Source organism: Spermophilus citellus (genome assembly GCF_964194105.1).
Source record: "Spermophilus citellus genome assembly, chromosome: 15".
Taxonomy (NCBI): domain Eukaryota; kingdom Metazoa; phylum Chordata; class Mammalia; order Rodentia; family Sciuridae; genus Spermophilus; species Spermophilus citellus.
The window spans coordinates 81,173,141-81,187,001 of record NC_138195.1 but is presented as its reverse complement, the minus strand read 5'-3'; the positions used below and the strand labels follow the sequence as shown (position 1 = coordinate 81,187,001).

The following is a 13,861-nucleotide window of genomic DNA, read 5'->3' as shown; positions in this document are numbered from 1 at the left end:
GCCCTAAATCCCGACCTTCTCCCAAACCTCTTCAAGTTCCCTGGGAGCTCCCAATCACACTAAGCCACATTCCGAATGTGGAACTGAGCAGAAGTCACATCAAATGACTTTGGGACTTTCTAAAACCTAGGAAGCACATCACAGAAAGTCTTGGGGAACACTCTAAGTGACTCCCAGAAAGTCCAACACACCATTCTTATGAAGCTATCACAAAACTGAACTTATCCTTTTGTGGAGAGTTCACCCTGCACAACTCCAGGGGGCACCACTGCCACAGACCCTGATATAAACAGCACAACCTTGAACTGCAGAGTCTGGCCTGCACAGCTGTACAAGAAGCCCTACTGTGACCCCGAAGTCCAGCAGGGCCATGGTATCTGTAGAAAAGCTGAATTCCACTGGATGGTACCATTCTAGATTACTCCAAGAATTGGGTGTGCAACAAGTAGAAGCTGTGGATAACTCTAACGACTTCCGACCTGCAACCAGGAGAGTAGCTGTCCTGAAACCGCATGGCTGTGTGCAGGCTGTGGACGCTGCCTGCTGCTGCCCGCTCCACCTGGGGGTCAGGCGGGGTGACAGCAAGCCTGCGGGAAGCATTCACTTTCTCATCCTCTTCCTTTCAGCTCCAGAAGAAAGGCTTCCCCTTGGCACACATGCTGAGGGCGTACGCAGAGGTCCCAGGCCGTCACCCTATGCCCACCCAAAGGCGACAAGGGCTCTCAGCGGAGCAGCCATGTCATCCAAGCAGTACTACTCCTTCCTGCTTCAACCCCATCAGGAATGCAGGCTGGTGCTGTGCTGCCAGCTATGGCCAGTGGGAGACAGAGGGAGACAGGCAGGGGTGTGGCAGTTAATCTCAGTGGTCTCCCTTCTCCAAGGTCTACACAGCAAGGAGCAGATGAGCAAGAACGTGCTTAAAGGTGTAAGAATATCAAGGGTGGAAACTTGAGATAGGTGGCCAGGACAAGCAGAAAGCCGCCTGCACTCAGGGCCGTGCGGTCACGCGCATGTTCATGGTTTCCTTGGTGGACGCCAACCAAGTTCTCAGAGCAAATGTGTTGGGCCGGATTCCGAATCCCCACAACGTGGCGTGTGTGGTAAGGCTCTATCACCAATGAGTTAATGACCTCAGAGAGCTTCCTGGGTGACGCCAAGTGGAGAGCACGGACTGGTCCACAACCCCCACAAAACGGGAGGGAAGGTGCTGCCATCAAGATGGTTTGGTCCCCCTCAGAGTGGAGAGCAAATCATTATGGAAGGAAAAAAGCATCACACAAAGTGACAGCATATAGGGGGAGAGAGCCCAGACCATGGGCCACTAGGGAAGATGTATGGGTGGGGATGATGGTGACAGCGACAATCTCCAGAGGACAGTAAGCCTTCGGGAGAGGAATGGGGGTGCTGATGCCATCAGTAAAATGATCCTCCAACTAGGGTGTTCCCCAAAAGCTCAGAGAGGAAATGAGGCAAATCCTGCAGCCACCAGAGTCTAGGAACACACCATTTCCTCTATCCTGGCAAGGGTGACTTCCATTGGCTACCTTCAGGGATGTTCCCATCATGCCCCTCTCTGGGTGAGGCAGGCTTCCTACTTCTAGTACACCATGGTGTAAGGCCACTGTTTCTTTTTCCTTTAGGCTGCAGGCCCTGCTGCAAGACCTGTGAGGAGTGAAACTCTCCCCCCCCCCCACCCCCTAGGGTCTGCCCTAGAAAGCCACACCACGGAGGGCTGCTGAGGAACCCCCTCTGGGGCACCGTCTGAATGAGCCCAGTGATCTCCTTTCTCCAAGGTCTACACACTCATCCAAGAGGCTCGCCTCTCTAACAAGTGGTCCAGGAGGTGTGCAGAACCCCCAGTGGATCCCAGGGGTCCTGAGCTAGGTCACCAGACACCAGCTTCCTCCTTTTTTCTGAAGAAAGACAGCATGTTGCCACAGCTAGACTAGAAGCCAAGACACACACCTCCAGTGACCAGGCCAGATGGTAACGGTCCCAGAAGCGGGCAGGATAAAGAGTCCTAAAGCCAGATTCAAGCTGACAAATGACGATTCCCTGCCCACTGGACACAGAACACGTCTCTAGGGAAAGTGTCCTATGGCAAATGATCCACCTACATAGTTATCCCGCGCGGACCAGCCAGGGTACAGCTGCATGTGAAGCTGTCGCTCCTTCCGGGCCAGCTCGTAGTACTTCGCCTGCTCTTCTCTGGACAGTGCATGCCACTGGAGGGGACACAGGGTGGGACAGAGAAAGACATGCACAAACATCATCAACCACACCATGGCCGATAAAGGACTGACACTTCCTTGGGAGGCGAGTATGTCCAGAGATGGCCTCAGGTACAGTCACAGAGAGTGGGCCAGACACAGCCAGCACTCACAGGAGTGTTCAGACAAAGCATTGTCTACATCCATCTATCCGGTCTCCCTCTCTGGGGTGGGGACGCCTGAATGTGGTGATAACTCTCTGAATGTCATTCTATGCGGAACGCCTGGGCCTGCCTCAGTGGAGCCCACTGAAGACTTCAAAATGGAGCTGGGAGACAGGGATCCCACTCACTGGGGCCTCGACGTGTCCACTCCTCCCCCTCGTCCCCACGACGGGGCCGCCTACCCTGCGCCCGAGGATCTGGTTGATGGCCGCGCTCTCCTTCAACGTGCACTCGGCCACGACCTTTGCTCTCATTTCCTTCATATACAACATGAATGCGTTGAGGGGCTTCTTTATGTGGGGCTTCTTCTTCTCTTCCTCTTTTTTGGAGTCCTGGTGCTTTCTGGATACAGACAAAGTAGACACAGAGCCCAGTCAACAACCACGTGGTCCAACTTCCCTCCAGAGCGCGCTGCCCCGACTCCTCACACCCGAGCCTCGCTGTCTCCAATAAAAGGCACACTTCCACTTTCGGTCTCTTCCACCCGGAAAATGGAGCAAAAATAGCCAGGGGAGGGGCTGGGGCAAGATTCTGTAATCACTGCGAGTTTCACAGACAGACCACTTTCCCGAGGCGTGGGAAGCAGCCTGCACGGCCCCGCCTCCGTAGCTTGCAGAACAAAGCTCCAAATGTCCCACTTCGGGGTGAGAGGGCAGGGAAGTGGCTACAGATCCCAAGCCATCCAAACACACACAAAACAGAGCTCTGTGCTGACCCACAGGGGTATGAGGGGTGAAGCCCACCACGGTAGGACTTCTCTCTCTTCATGGGGAGCCCACACAGGCCAGGTGGCTTGGGGGCTGTACACGAAGCATCCGCCACCAACCACTAGACACTGTGGCCACAGAAGAGCAACAGCAAGGACACTTACGAGCTGTGGAGGGAGCCGACGTCACTCTGGGAGGATTCCTGTTTGACCGTTGGTGTGACTATGGCCGGATGGGGAATGCCGGTGGTGTGCAGAGTGTGATGTGGTGGGACCATATGGGGAGGGAACCTAGAAGACAGGAAGCTGTGTAAATCGTCAGAATCAAAATGAATGAATGAGGAGGGATGTGTACACACAAATTTTTTTAAAAAGAGAAAAAAAAAAAACCCAGCACGTAACATGCACATGAAAGCCACCCACGGCATATGAAACCTGTCAGCGTTAATTAGTGATAAATTAAACATAATGATTCTCATAATGTCATTAAAGCCAATCTTCCCCTTCATTATTGCTACTGACATGAGACATTATGATTTTTAACATCTTTAGCAAAAGACAAATCCAACTGATGTACTTGGGCGGAAAGGCGGGCTTGGGCTACCTGCTGGAAATGGCATGTCCATTTGTTTTTGAGACATTATTAGTGGCATCTAAGAAGACAGTTTCCTAAGTCCTAATCTGCTGTAGAATGAAAGGTGAACTCTTTTGTTGTATATTGACAGCTAAATAAAATATTAACGTGGTTGAAATATACATACATTTCTGACAATGCTATGCAGGCCTCATTAGGCCTCATTCTGTTGATAGAGTGCAATGAAATTTTTATTTTTCTTTTGTTGCTATGCCCCTCATTTGACAGGAATGGGAGAGAGTGAGGAAGAAAGATAGGGAAACATTCAAATGTTTTCTGTTTGGCTCCCGTAAGTTATGGACGCAAGATGTTTGTATCATTTCACAGAAAGGTGAGACACACAGACACACACACACACACACACATACACACACACACGTAGTTTTCAGTACTGACTGCCCTTTCTCCTCTCAAAAGTACAATTCCTAAGTCATCTTTACTTACTATGTGGTCTGTACACAATTAAAAAGCCTCTTCTGCAACAATCAAAATTATAAAGACGAAAGTCTGTGTTTTCTTCTCTAATACTATTCATTTCTGAGAAAGACTCTGAAACACATTTTAGTCCCTGAATTACCATTTCCCAACCAAGCAAATGAGCCAGGACATGAAGAGTGGATTTCAAGGCACTTGGGGCCCATCTGTAGAGTGACAACTGGACAGGACAAATGGTTTGTGAGCGATCCTGACATGCTTGAGTGCAAAAAGCCCTCCTTCCCTCGCCTTCAGAGCAGCACACATTGTTGACAAAAGCAGGGCGCAGGGCGGACAGGGCAGATCCCCAGAAGGTCACAAAATGGCAGCTCCTGCTCCACCCACTGAGGCCATGCCAGTCAGGGACAGGGAGGCTGTCCAGATGAGGGGGAGCCCAGACCTTGGCAATGGTTGCTTTCCAACGAAAGCACTACCCAAGGAGTAATAACCTCCTCCTTCAGAAAGCCAACTCTTGTGTGAACTAGAGGTCCTTCACCATGACACTTACTTAGAAAGAACCTTTATTTACAAAGTTCTTCCCATAGGTGGATCAGAGTTAGTTTCCATTTAGTCAAAATGGAATGTTAATCTGACAAATGTTAAATGATAAGAAAAACTAAAAATCAAACAGCATCTACCCAGATCAACAGACATATAGACACCAATGACAGTTGTGATTTTTGCAGGGGCCCCAGAGCCACTATGGACACTTGACTCAGAAAATCCACCCTGAGATGGTCCACTTCTGGAGCTGCCTTTACAAATTCAAACTAATGCTGAAGTTTGGTAACAATGATGTGATTATTTTATGTATTTATTTATTTTTAATCTTTTTATTAGTGCATCAGAGCCATACATAATAGTAGTGTTCATTTTGACATAATCATGCATGCATGGGATGAAATTTGCTCTACTTGACTATTTCAATAGGATTAACTAAGAACTTTTAGGGCATGGGGGTAGACAAAAGGGGTAGGTGGGGTGAAGAGACAATCCACCTCTAACACCTTCCCCTCAAAAATTTATAAAAGGGAAAGCAAGCTCTTGGGAGGTATTTGGGCTTCCAAGTTACTCCCTGCTCCTTCCCACTGTTGGAAGTGCTCCTGTGTTCCTGGAGGCCCTTTGGGTGAAGGGGTGAGTGGAGTGGCAGCTTTTACTGTGAGTTCTAAAGGCCTGACATGCCTGAAAACCAAACGTTCCCTTCCTATAGAATACATGCACACACACGAGGGAGTGAATACTAGTGTGTGTATATGTGCGCACACATACACATACAGACACGCAATACCAGAGGAAGACAGACACCATGATGAGGCCACTTTGGGGTGGGGGCAAATTTTGGGTGCAGACATAAAGAACACACTTCTAAGTTCCTCTTCCTAAACACATATTCAGAGATCTAGAAAGTGTACCATCGAGAAAGAACAACTGCGTGTGGACGTGGATGTGGCCCGTGTGCATTCCTTCGCTCAAGAAATCCCCTTCTGCAGACAACTATTTCATGAAATGCAATAAACACCCTAAAAATTCTAAGCAGCTCATTATATACCCCCGTCTGCTTTTATGGCTCCAAGCCAGAATATAATGATGAACCTTAACTTGTTAAGGACAACTAATTTTTGTTTCTGGCTGTCTCAGGGGCTTCTCTCTTACTCACTCTCACTTTACTTCACTGTTGACACGCTTCTGTTAACTGGATGTCATCTGCCGGCCTTGATTTTATGCACAAGCAGTGGGATGCATCTTCCCGTGCAACACTCCTGCTTTGAGTTGCATTAGGTTTGTCATTATTCTCTCATTTTCCCCCTTGCACTTGTAACATTTCATCTCTTCCTGCCTTATTTTTTGTGAGCCACGGTGCACCCACATTATGGTTTATACATGATCTCGCTCCCTTTGAAGCCGGCAGATTTCAGAGCCCGCTCTCGTCAGGAGGAGAGCCTTGCACCAATTTAGCAGGCTGAGGGCCCGGAGCTCCAACATCTCAATCTAAAGGGGGTCACAGGGTGGCACAAGTGAGTGTCAGCAAGAGCTGTTTAATTGCCAATCTAGGCTTCTCCATGGTGTTTAAAGTATAATGACCCATCACTTAATTCTGAGAAGTCCTGGCCCCGCTGCTGAATAGAATGAATATCAAAGGGTGTTCTGGAACAGGGCAAGCTGCCTACATTTGCTATAACTGCCATAAGTATAATAGACCCATACTTCTGTCACCCCATTATCACAATAATGTATTTAATTTGCTGTATACGCTTTTTAACTAGCTACCTTTCATACGGCCTACCTGGGGAATCGGCCGCTTTCCCGCGCACCTCCAGCCCCTAACCTCTCTCTTCCCACCGCTCCCTTCTTCTCCTCCACCCCCTGCCCACCTATAAATCATCGACTAACCTCCTAATGATAATTCAATCAATAAGCTTAACCCCAATCCCTGTCTTACGACATCACTGCTTTCAACCTCTGGACGCACAGAATAAATAAACACGGAAAACAATGGGGTGCAACGGGAATGCGGGGCAGTGGGGAGGGGAGCTGAGGCTCCCAAGCAGCGCCCCTCCTGGGAGGCTCCGGCGCTGCTCCTGCACTCTGTGAGGCCACGGACCACAGTCCCTAACGAGAGTGACGTCTCCCCTCTTGCTGGTCCAAAGAGTCCAAAAAAAGCATCTTTCCGCCTAATGCCTATTGGCATGGATTTCGAAACTGCGATGATGTCATCACACGTGGGAAATGATCTTGTTATCATACCCACAGCACAATTACACCCACTACACAGGCTACGGTTGGTTTTTCTCAATGGGTCTGATTCCCATTCTCTCTCCCACCAAAATCCTCTCTTCTGTACGTAGGAAAAGAGGCATCATGGCCAGGCTTTCTGTCTCTGGTCCTGGTGCCCCATGTTAGCCACTGAGAAGAAGGGAAGGGACTGGGGACAGCATCCTTGCCATGTAATGCATGCTAATTTAATTATATGCCATCATCAAAATGGATTGGTTGTTTCAGCCCATCAGGAAAGTCTAAACCTCCACCGATTTAATTAACTTGACTGAAAATCAGATGAACAGAAAATAAAACTATCATTAGGAGCAATTAGTGACTACTTAAACATACTGCTGCCAACCGGTTTGTAAATAAACTAACAGTCACTGAAAAATTAGCCAGAATTAATTAGAGGAAGGAAAATGAGAACATGGAGATATGTATGTATGTTGTATATATATTTATATGCTTAAATAGAAAGAGGCCTGAATGTATACATGCCCTGGGTCTTTTAAAAAATCTTTCAAGGATTTAGAGCTGCATGGGCCAATATGGTAGCCACCAGCACATGTGGCTACTGAGTACCAGAAATGTGGCCAGGTATACAGACCAGATTATAAAAACTAAATTTGGGGAAAAGAGGTAAAATACCATAAACAGTTGCTATATGGTGATCACGTTAAACAATATTTCAGCCATACTGTATTGGGATGAATAAAATATATCATTGAGCATCATTTTACTTTAAAAAATATTTTTTTAAAATATGACTACCAGAAAACACCCAAGTCACTCGGTGTCTCACACAGCATCTATTGGGCAGTGCTGCTTTGAGCTGGGGGGGCAGTGGTGGGGGCTGTTTGCTGGGCTTTCTTGCTGACTCAATCAGAATTTGAGCTTTGAAACAACCGATAATAACCATTCTGCAAAACTCTTCTTTGTACCATAATAAAATGACCTCCACTCCCTCCCTTCTCACTAGTTCAGGACAACAGAGAAAGAAAACTTTAAAAGCTCCACATGCCCCAACTGTTTTATCCTGCCTTCTAAATTTCTGAACATCCACAGCTCCCATTGGCTGAGTCACAAAGATTCGAGCCAGAAAGGCATCACTTCCCCCGGAAGTTCAGGCGATAGCTCAGTGTCTTCTAGGATCGAAGCCTAGTTACACACCTGCTCTGCACATGCACCCACACGGTGGCCGGCCAGGGCACTGGCCTGCAGTCGGTCCTGCAGGGCCCTGGCTCTTGGAACTCACCTGGACATGGAAGCATTGACGGTCAGCGCGGTGGGATAAGGGTGTCTGAATCCTCCTGTCGTGATAGGATACACTGGTTGACCTTGCCTACAAAGAAGGGGTACACGATGAGAGACTGAAAGTGAGGCTGGGGGTGGGGACAGAAAGAAGAACTGGGGAAAGTTCTCTCTGCACAGTCAGCTTTATTCTCATTTGATCAGAACAAAAATCTTGGGGATTGTACAGCAAGGATCAAAGGGAAGAAACACAGAACAATTTGAATGCCATAAATCTGATAGGAATGGCTAATTAAATTTTATAACCTCTGCTTATGTCAATAGAGACCCTCTCCCCAAGCTGAGACTAGGTGTTTTGTTGTAATAATTAAAGGCGAAGTCTAGCTTCCTTTAATGGAGCCATCACACTAATTGAGGGCTACACATCCAAAGGAAAACAATAATGAATGTAAATTTATACCAAAATAAAGTACAGTGAATCAAAGGACTTCAGTTGCGCTTTGGGCCTCTTTCGGTATTTAGATCTCGGTGAGAAAACATTAAATTAACAGAGCTTAATTTGTAGCCTTTTGTCAAATTAACAAGTGTTGACAAGAGTTACCGGGGGGAGAGTCCCCAAGAAGAATTGTGGGTAACCAATAGACAATCACACCTCATTACAATAATTAAAAAATACAGCAACATGCAAAATAGCATCCTCATGAAAGACACACAACTTTTCCTGACAGAGGGTTGTCTGAGTTGGCTATTCCTTTTTATCTAGCTTTCAATATCTTCCCATCAGCCAAACCAGGCCCAGGATGACTGAGAACTATCAAGGACTGGATCACATCTATTTAAGAAGAAATGGGTCATAATCTCAAAATCACTTCTATTCCAAACAAAAAGAACACAAAACAGAAACTGTGCAAGCGCTGATATTTGGTATAGCTAATACATAATCCAACCTATTTTTAGTGCAGAATCTGTTCAACTAGAGAAATAAAGGGGAACTGGGAGGTGAGTCAGCCCCAAACTTTCTTTAAGGCTACGAATGGCTAGCTCCCTAAGGTCCAAATCTGAGAGTTCGGCCAGGATTTCTTTTATTTTTATTAGTTATTGATGGACCTTTATTTATTTGTTTATATGTGGCACTGAGAATCAAAGCCAGTGCCTCACACATGCTAGGCAAGTGCTCTACCACTGAGCCACAACCCCAGCCCCCAGGATTTCTTTTGGCATTCAACAATTGTCCTATGTTTTCTGAAGAGCAGGAGTTACCGATAAACATGGAGAAACACAACGTACATACAATCACTAGACATGACACACCTGCTCATGCACACTGTACACCACACACACAGCAGGCATGAAAGGCCTTTCTGCTCAGATTCTAAAATATCATGATGTTAGGCTGCAAAGGGCAGGTGAATCACCTCTGCAGTGACAGGGATGAGGGCGGACACTCAGGAGGGCCTTGTGTGACACACTCAGTGCTCCAGTGGCCTGTCCCCATCCTTCACAGTTGGGGGAAATCTCCCAACAGGCCAAGAATCACATGAGCTTCAGCACACAACACTTTCCACTGTCAGATTCTGGAAGTGATGGGAGCAAAGGGGCTAGGGTCACTGGGACTATAAAAGAAGAGCCCCACCCCACTCCTGGATTTCACAACCAGGTTGTTTCTGTTCCCACGCCCTCGCCCCACATTAGACCCCACCCACTGCAGAGAGGACTCAGCCACCCCTCGCCACTCTTCAGAGTTGGGTGAAGCAATACCTAAAAGAGTACTCAGCATGTCACCCCAGTGACTTGACCCCACAGTTGGAGATGCCACCAGCAGAAGACGACAATCGACTTCAACAGTTGGAAGCCCTAGCAGCCTTCTGCAATTCCAAGTATCCTGAGGGCACCTCGTCCACAGGGCCTTTGGGGACTGTGGGTTCAGAAGGTCAAGTCTCCACATCCCTTTTCTACAAACCTATCTGAAGGGTTCTCATTCTCCTGTGTTCTCGTGGAACATCTTCCCCTGGCCTCCCACCAACCCTGTCCTTCTGAAACACACACACACACAGACTAAATAATAAACATGCCCATGTAAGAAACAAAAAGGAAATTAAAAAAATGGAACTCCTTACTGTGGTACTAACCATCCTAGCGGATGGGGGATTTGTCCTACGGTGCCAGGCGATAGCGGGTAATACGGAGATATGTCTGGAGGGTGCGGAGGCCGTGGGATTCCTGAGAGAAGATGCAGTGTTTTAGGTACAGGAGAGGGAGGGGAGGGAGGAGCAAGAGCTAGAGATGGGGACAGGAAAAGGATGCAGAGTGGCATCTCTTCAGAACCCTAGCATGAGGTCATTCATGATTCTGATGGCAAAACGTCACTAGGATTTGTCTCATTTTCTAATAGTCTAAGTTTAAACAATTATCTCATTCTAGAGGGACTGGTATAGTGGCTCAAATCAGATATAGCAAATGTCACCTTGATCATTTCAGCCTTACGTGACTCATGCAATTAAAAAAAAAACATCTAAAGAGCATCGCACATAGCAGGTGAACAAAGTTACACTAACTTTGCCCTCAGAATGGGTCCCTTTGCCCTTTTAATTCTGACAACTTACCTGCGGACAGTTCCTCCTCTGATTTACAGCATCTTTTGAGCTATGGCGAGGAAAGGTTACACTGACTTCTTTCAAAAGAGGTCACCCCTCTAGAATGGCAGCACCTCTATGGAGACAGTCAGCTGCAGGAACTACCAGATGCCACTGGTGCCCTGTCCCCAGGAGAGTCAGAACTGAACAGACAGAGCTGCTGGAGGCCTGGCACGCTCAGCTCTAGGCCTTGCTCCTGAGGGGCTGTAGGCCCTCATCCTATCTGCTGATAGGTACCGTGCATCAAGGCCAAGGGCCCTCCCGAGGCACACAGGAGTGAGTGCTGAAGGTGGGCACCACAGCACTCTGCCAGGCTGCACAGGAGCACACCCTGCAACCAAGTCCCAGGAAGGGGAGTGCTGGGAGCAACTCTGACAGAGAGCTCCTCTGTACAGTTGAGGTGGGAAACCAAGTGCGCAGCATCGCAGAGTCACAACAGAACATGGAAGGGAACGAGCTGCGGGTTCATGGATAAAAACTATTTCATTTTTTTTTAAAAATTCATTCAGGATGAATGTAAATGAAGTCTCCCTGGGTGACATTTTCATGCAGACATTGCTTTCTCTCAAACAGATTAGCTGGGCTTGGACCCTACACCGAGCCATTTGCACACTTGAAAGAATGTTCGCAGAAGAAAAGTAAACAGTCCACAGACGTTAATCATATGTTTTACGATAACCATTTAAAAGCTATTCCCTGTACTACCATTATTTAAATAAGACGCTGACGCTGCCATTCACTCGCAGAGCCTGGGGCTGGCTGGCAGCCCCCTCCAGCCATGCAAGTACCAGGCTGGTCCTGCACCAGCACAAAGAGGGCTCAGAAGGGAGTGGAAACCGCTCATGTGTGGCTTCTTTCAGGGCCAGTAAAGGTCGCCTGGCCGGGCAGCCTTCCTCACCCAACACCAACTGCTCCCTCTGACAAGTGAGGTGGAACCACCATTTTAAACCACTCTTACGATTGGAACCCCAGCCTGCAAGCGGCACCCTGGCCTTAGCTGATCTCCCATGGCCACCCCCCTGGGAGCTGTGGCTGCCCGCCCCCCTTGGATCTTGTCCTTGGGAGGGCTCCAAGTAACCCTGCCTCCTTGCCCTCTCCCCTTGGGAGAAAAAAAAAAAAAAAAAACAGTCAGCAAGCCAAGTGTGGTGGCGCACGCCTGTAACCCCAGGGACTCGGAGGCTGAGGATGAAAGTTCAAAATCAGCCTCCGCAACTTGGCAAGAGCCTGTATAAACTTAAAAATTTTTTAAAAGGGCTGGGGATGTGGCTGGGGGAGGTTAGGAGCCCCCCTGGGTTCAATCCCAGGTACCAAAAAGAAAAAAAAAAAGTAGTCAGCAACAAGCAGAATGAGGAAAGGGGCTGTTGCCCGGGACCCTACTGCTTGTTCTATGGGAGAATAAGAAACAGATCCTGGATGTGGGTTTTCACATCTGTGAAATGGGCTTGCTAAACACCCACAATACTGCAGGGGAGAAGAGCCCAGCTGAACCAGCAAAGAGAAGGCAGAACTCCGGGGTCTTCTGAGGCTGTCCATCATGGAGTCTATTGGCCACCAAGAGAACTGGGGCCTATGAGCCCCGCTTCTTCCCTCCCAGAACTGTGAAGGAGGCCAATGCGACTCCCACCCCCACATCTGTTTGGGGCTCTAGTGTTGTTGGAGTTATGACCACTCCTGCATAGAGTCATGTCTATACCTCTGCAAGTGGCCTTGTCCAGCGGGGAGGGCAAACTCATTCCCTCACCAGGCTTTGGCCTCTCTAAGAGCGTCCTGCTCAGTTCACAAGAGGGAACCGGGGCCCCTCCACTACCACTCCCACCAGCCCCCTCCCAGCCTCCCAGGTCTGCCACCCCCCGCCACCCCCGCCTGGTGCTCTGCCCTGGCACGCAGCCGGTGGCCTACCTGTTTTGGGGTCTACGTCAGCTGGTAAGTGTGGCGGCGGGTTTCCCGGGGTGAAGTGTTCATTGCTATAGGTGATAAGAGGTGTGAGCGGGTGGACATGGTGAGGGTGCTGCACCACCGGCACTTTGTTCGACTGCAGGGAGGGAGAGAGCAGAGTGACACGTCGAGCCAAGCCTTCAGAGTAGGGCCCTGCAATGCCCCCAGACCTCAATTTTGTGAGATGCATTCAACTCTGCCTGTCCCCCACTTCCCAGTTCCCCATTGTCTTCTCCATCCCCACCCAGCACAGAGACTGCACTTTTCCCATCAAGTGGGGGCTGTCATCTCCCAGCCCTACTGTGCTCCTACCCACGGGGGAGGAGTCTCCCACTCAGGCCCCCACCACAGGACTCTGCGAGGCAGGCAGGGCTTTGCAGGGACCAGCAAGGAAAGCCTTCATCTACAAGAAAACTGCCAGGACCCAAATGCACCCAGTGAGCCTCCCTATCTGCCTCCTCCCGCCCTTCAGAAGGCGGGCACTCTACAAGCCTTTACAGATCTCAGGGATGAAAATCCCCACTTGGGCTCTGGGTAGGAGTGTGAACTTTACCAGAAAGCTCTAACTGCCCGGCAAGCACCTGCATATTTTATGCAGATTACGCAGCACTGATTCATTAGGAGTTTCATTAGGAAGTCATCAGGGACCACTAATAAATTAACTGGATGATGATGAATTGGGCTAATAAAAGGTAGGCATTTTAGAAATGGGCAGCCGGCTCTTGCAAACAAAGTATAAGTATTTTTGTGTGTGGGCAGGGTGGGTCAGAAGAGAGAAAGGGGAAAAAAAGAAAGAAAGAAAGAAAAGCATTTAAAGTATGTTTCTAGGCGCATCCTGAAGCTCTCTCCGATGGCTCTCCTCTCCCCCAGCCCACGCTAGTCCACTCCCCTCCTCTATGCTACGCTATAACTCAGCCCAGCAAGATCACAAAGAAAAAATTAAGCTGAAACAAGCGAACTACTGGGCCATTTACTGAGAGTAATCCAATTGCAAAAAACCCTATTCCCAATAGAGGATTTTCACTAAAATCCTA

At 48.5% G+C, this 13,861-nt stretch overlaps 1 protein-coding gene across 48 annotated transcripts in view; it reads right to left on the bottom strand.

Moving 5' to 3' along the window:
* TCF7L2 (transcription factor 7 like 2) overlaps positions 1-13,861 on the bottom strand; it is a 187,983-nt gene that overhangs the window by 11,907 nt on the left and 162,215 nt on the right. For 22 of the 48 annotated variants that reach the window (XM_081267242.1, XM_081267241.1, XM_081267285.1 and 19 more), the window contains 6 exons: positions 12,792-12,924; positions 10,377-10,479; positions 8,264-8,350; positions 3,306-3,446; positions 2,617-2,776; positions 2,118-2,225 (listed from right to left, as the gene is read on the bottom strand). In XM_081267242.1, the coding sequence (XP_081123368.1) occupies positions 2,118-2,225; positions 2,617-2,776; positions 3,306-3,446; positions 8,264-8,350; positions 10,377-10,479; positions 12,792-12,924 (732 nt within the window). The remainder of the gene's footprint in view (positions 1-2,117; positions 2,226-2,616; positions 2,777-3,305; positions 3,447-8,263; positions 8,351-10,376; positions 10,480-12,791; positions 12,925-13,861) is intronic. The other 26 variants (XM_081267274.1, XM_081267245.1, XM_081267248.1 and 23 more) reach the window with 3 other exon arrangements.